General features: G+C 35.7%; 1 protein-coding gene across 1 annotated transcript; it reads left to right on the top strand.

The window, feature by feature from the left end:
• The first annotated feature begins 568 nt into the window (after positions 1-568).
• LOC145782771 (myotrophin homolog) lies at positions 569-4,047 on the top strand. Its single transcript, XM_082594532.1, has one exon. It carries the CDS (start codon positions 1,623-1,625, stop codon positions 1,962-1,964), a length of 342 nt encoding a protein of 113 aa, XP_082450658.1. The 5' UTR covers positions 569-1,622; the 3' UTR covers positions 1,965-4,047.
• Positions 4,048-5,802: the final 1,755 nt, after the last annotated feature.

The following is a 5,802-nucleotide window of genomic DNA, read 5'->3' as shown; positions in this document are numbered from 1 at the left end:
AGGTGTTTGCTTTAATCGCATTGTTTGAGACTCCAGGAAACAATACAAATGCTGAGGCTATGTTTTACGTTACCGTTTTGTGTATGTGTCTAAAGCTCTGGGATATCACAATTACATAGGGTTGTTGTAGTCATATTTCTATATCTTATGTTTACATTGTTTACACACAGCAGACAATTATTGTATCTTCAATAGATGAATGCCATCAACTATCTTCGTGTAGGCCTTCGCAATTACTTGCTGTGGGAGAATGTTAAAACATCTTACGTAAAAAAGACACAAGTTCTTCAACAGGCACCAACAAGATCTTACAGTAATGAGCAAAGACTAACTGAAGGAGAAATGAAAATTTCCAGCATTTTGAAACAAAGCTTTCCAAAAGCAATCAGCGTAAAAGTAAATGATATTTCCGGTGGTTGTGGGGATATGTATGAAGTCCATATAGAATCTGAAGAATTTTCTGGTAAGAGAACTGTTCAGCAGCATAAACTGGTGACCACCGCTTTGAAAGATGAAGTTTCAAAGATGCATGGATTACGAATATTTACTTCTACCCCGAGTTAGCTGGTCTTCTTGTGATAATATAGGTCAATATTATTAGAAAGTGCCTGCAATGGAGTGGATGCCATTACTATTTAAAGCATGTTCATGTTGAAGCAAAATAGGCCGATAAAGAAAAGATTAAAGAGTCTTACAAATTATGGCAACATTTTTCTAAGTTGTTGTTTTTGACCAAAGTCATATGTGATTGTGGGCCACATAATGTGTATTTTCGTAAAAAAAAACTAAAGTCTGAATGGTATTATTTAGTTCTAAGACCTAAATAACAGAATAAAGACCAGCTTTGAAAGCGGCTGATTCTTGACATAGACAAAGTTGTTTCATGTGCAGGAAGGTTGTCTTTGTTTAGTAGAATTTTACAACTGAACCTCATCAGTTGCTTTGGTGTGTAACTGTGTATTCTGCTTTAGAATGACTTTATTCTGCAACAAATATCAAAAACAAGAATAATATTAATATGTTTTCATCCTCATAAAAGTCTACTTTATGTACCTTGAAAAGTTTTATTTCATAATTTTTGTTCAAGCGGTACGTTGGGAAGATACAGTGGATTAGATGATTTCTATTCAGTCGTTACTATTAATATCTACTCACTGTAGTGGTTCTTATACTTCGTTCAATTCTACCTAGAATGTATTAAATAAAGTGGGCTTAATTGCTGAAGGGAAGGCAACCAAGAGAAAGGAGCTTGCTTCCCTACTTTGTTAAGCTCGAAGGCTTAGTATAATAAGAATCTTATATTCTCATTTCCGCGCTTGGTATGAAGTATGGAGAAATGTATGAACTTTTACGGTTGATTCCTATTGGGAAATATTCTAACAAACAAATGCAAGAAAAATAACAAATTTCTAACACTTATTTAAATTGGTGTTTATTGTTAGACAACAGTTTTTAAATTGTATTGATATTCATACTTTGTTTGAATATGTCTGTTTTGCCTCAATGGCTGTCAATGTGACACACCAAGTCAACTTTATTCGAAATATAATAATCATCCGTGCTTATGTTTTGTGTGTTTAGGAAAAAACGTTAGATAAAGGCACTTATCTAAATAAATAACCATGGGTGATGAACTTCTTTGGGCGGTAAGAAATGGTGACTTGGAGAGTTTAAAGAGCAAGTCTTTTGATGCCAATGCTGTGGTGAATGGGACACCCATTTTAGTGTCGGCTGCTGACTATGGACAAGTCGAAGTGATTGAATATTTATTAAAAAAAGGAGCATCTGTTGACCAAGCGAGCTCACACGGGATTACGCCCATACTAGCAGCTATTTGGGAAGATCACACTATGGCAGTGAAAGTATTGATCAAAAATGGCGCAAAGAAGAATGGGACATGCCCAGATGGATCAACTTATTTCGCTGCTGCATCGAGTGACGGGATGAAAGCCCTTCTGAAATAGAAATTAAAACTCGCTTTATTTGCTGCTTTTCTTGGGTATCTTTAATCTTCCTACCAAAACGAAAATGCTTTTCGAATAATTACAGGAAAAAAGAAAACGCATTGGCATTTTCGATGAACCACTATGTGTAGGCTACAGTTTGGGCACATTCAACATATTCATAAAGTTTGATTATTTTTTTTTTGTCCTACAAAGAATCAAACGAGATTTAAGTTTTGCTGGATTTTTATTTACTTGTATGATAATCGCTAAAGTAATAAAAATCCTAATCATCACTGAATATGCAACATTGTATTTGAAAACGTCAAGTCAACGTCCCAATTAATACGAAAACTGTTTATTTCTGATTTAAACATTAAAGCGATTTTTTTTAGTTTTCTGAGCATGGACCAATAATCCTTTTGTCGTTGCAAGACAAGAACCTATTAGAACTTTACAGCCATTCGTCATTTCTTAATGTATACTGTAGGTTGCATCCTTGATAAACATATTCATTACAAAGAAAAATATGAAGCACCGGTATGACCTCAGTTTGCTTTTGATGGAATTTATCTTGAGGGGAGCATATTGATATTTAAAAAAGAGTAATTTAATTTTTTTCGTTCCTGGTTTTTCTGTGCTTGCAGTTTGTGCCACCTTTCATGAAAACCGAAATATGTGTTGCTGTTAAGGAGGTGAAAGACGAAAGAAAAAAGGAGCTTGTTTGTTTCCTGTCATTGTTTGATTATTTTCGTTGTAGATATTGTAGCAATCTCACGACTGATTCCGTAGGTATTTGTCATAAGCCATATCCATTTTTCGCCCATCTACACAATTATCATCATAGGTGCAACAAAAGTATTTCGTTTCTATTCTAAATGGCTTGCGTTGGTTTCCTCAATTTCAAAGAAACAAAACGTCTTTGTTGTGAATTTATAACATATCTATATAGTCTATTCATATGTGTTATGTATTTAGAAAACATTGGTTTTGACATAATCTTTGATGTCTTGATTCTATTTCGAACTTAAGATTTTTTCGACTCTAGAAAAGCAAGTTTCGAACTGCCCTAATTAAAGATACTTAAACAACTTTGAGTTTTTCTTGTGTCAAGTTGCTGGCATTCATCATTTGACATAGCCTACTCCAGCTGCGTTTTATAAATAAAAATGTTGAATATAGATACTTGTTCATTATCTGGAGGTGTATAATTTCTCAGTGTATTGTCTTCTTGCTTATGAGGCAGCAATTCAGGCAACATCTCCCAATTGTTGAGTGTATTGTGAATGTATGTAGCCCATTGTTAGACATATCATATTTACTGCAGGGTTTCTTGTCTTCTGACTTAATGGTATTGACAAATTTCTATACATCATCATTTGTTATAAATGGTTATTTGTAAACAATTTTCTTTTCAAAATCGTGATCATTTTGAAAATATAAATGCTTTGCAAATTTACCTAAATATCAGAAAGCAAATGTATCACCTGATGGTGTTGTTGCGAGTTTTGTCGCCAATAAAGTAATGTTGCTTGCCGTATTATTTTTACCTGATCAGTTTGTAGCTTACATGCATTTGCAACAGTGTGCTATCATTTCATGTTGCTTTCACATGCTATCTATAAGGCAAATGCTTTTAACCAGCCCTGGGATCCTTAAAAAGGTATTCGTAGAAAGAAGACAGCATCCTTTTTTTTGGCGACAAAAAGTTGTTGAGGTGCTTTGGAAAACTGTGCTCATTCCACCAAAGGGCAAGCTTACAGTGAAATTAGAGGAAAGAAATTGTAGACGAAGTTTTGGGTTCTGCACACCTGCGGTTGCATGCATGAGCTTACAGTGGAATTAGCTATGCATCTGCGTCAGTCATGTTTCGTACCGCCGATAATTAATTTTTGATTGCAAAGCTTAGATCTGCCCTCCAAAGAGAATGTAGCCTATCTTGCAAAAATAAAATTTCATTGTCACCGCTTTCCAATAAAAATTAATGTCAAAGCAACGATGTTTTGCAGTGAGGCTATTGCGTAATAAGAACAAAGGGAAACAGCCTGTTTATTGTAATATGACGCCGTTTCTTGCTTTTCTCCACTCCTCCCACGTAGGTTACATTATGTCGCCAACTTACATAGACTATTCCAATAAAACGGTTAGTATCACTTCTAGTCTTTGGTATTGAATCTTTATCCTCGGACTGACAAAGCCTTTAATCGGTTATTCTTGGCAGTTTCGCATACTTGTAGAGCACATGTTATGAAGCTGGGATTTAGCGGATTCCTTGGGGTTCCGTGAGATAATGTAAAGGGGTCCGTGAGTATTTTGGTATTGCCTGCATTTGAGCAGTTTTAAATCTCCATTGTTTGCTCAACGAAAGAAAATAATGAAAGAAAATTAATATGACAGACAGACTGTCATCGTATTCTATAGTTTTTGTTGTGTCTTGTTTTTTCGTCCCGTATTTCGTTTGTTTTCGTATGCCACAGACCTTTTGGTTAGACATTCAAGTCTGACATGTTCTGTTTAAGACGGTAGGCACTTTTACGTATTACACTGCCCGAAAAGGCAACCGCAACCATGCGTGACATACGACATCGCTGATGTTGGTAGCGCTATCATGCGTGACATGACTCAACACGTGATTAACTGGTCGTCTTTATCGAAAGATTTTAATACAAAGAAATTTAACTGAATGCATCGCCACAACCAGCGTTGCCTAATGCTTAGGGCAGAGGAGTAGTAATTTCGATTGCATGGGTTCGATTCCCACCCTCTGCTAACACTATTTTTTCTTCAACTGAACTGAGTGCAAGAAGAATCGTAGTGACTGCAAACAATGGAGTTTATGAGAAAAGTTGTGACTAAAACACCAGTGGTCACATACGATACGCATGGTTGCGGTTACCTCTTCGGGCAGTGTAATCAGTGGCGCCGACAGGGGGGGGCAGGCGGGGCAGCTGCCCCCCCAATGTTTTGGGCAACATCTTTTTAATTTTTTTTTTTATTAATACATATTAATATTTTTTTTTAAACATTTGGATCCCAACTTCAAGTAAGTCAACTGAAGCTGCAAGGGGGGGGGGTAAAAGCTCTCTCTTTAAAAAAAGTATTGAAAACCTTGATGACTAAATTGTACAGTAGATAAAATGATTTTTTACAGAAGCAAAGATATAGACTTTTCAAAGTTTTAACTAACGTCACATTGATGTAGACAAATAACAACCTGTTAAATTTTTGATACTTCACACTCCCATGACTTCTTCCGCGCGCATTTTGGCATTGGTTGCTTGCAGTGATTCTTTCACTTAAACAAAACGTTTCGTTTCAGCAGTTTTGAGTTGTTCGATTCTTAAGTTGTAAAGGAGACTCAATTTCTCCGATATTTATCATTTATGTTTCTTCTTTAATCTCAGAAGAGTATAAAACTTGTAAAAGTTTTTCATCCATACGACGTCATGAATGAAATTATATTTCAAATCGGCGTAATGACGTGACATCATCTAAACATTTTACCGAGTAATAAATTAAAAAATTCGATCGTCAAAAGTGGTTTGGTGGTAGTAAATATTACGTAATGAAAAAAAATGTGATGAAGTTGGAAGACATTACGTCATGTATTTTCAATACAAATTGAAGTTTAAAATTTATTCTTTTGTTCATAGTCGTAATCCACCTTCAAAGCGGTACTACAAAGAACAATTTTCGATAAGGGGGGCATCAAGAATAAGTCGACATGACTTTTAACCCTTAGAAGGTTGGGCTCCTGGAGTCTTGCTCAGTTTGGGGGGGGGGGGGCTGCCGATTCTTCTTTTGCTTTAGGAGTGATATCTTTGTTATTTTGGCACGGTTTCAAAATTTGGGATTTACT

Source organism: Aplidium turbinatum, chromosome 14 (assembly GCF_918807975.1).
Source record: "Aplidium turbinatum chromosome 14, kaAplTurb1.1, whole genome shotgun sequence".
Classification (NCBI taxonomy): Eukaryota; Metazoa; Chordata; class Ascidiacea; order Aplousobranchia; family Polyclinidae; genus Aplidium; species Aplidium turbinatum.
The sequence above is the reverse complement of the archived record's forward strand: the minus strand, read 5'-3'. Positions and strand labels throughout refer to the sequence as shown.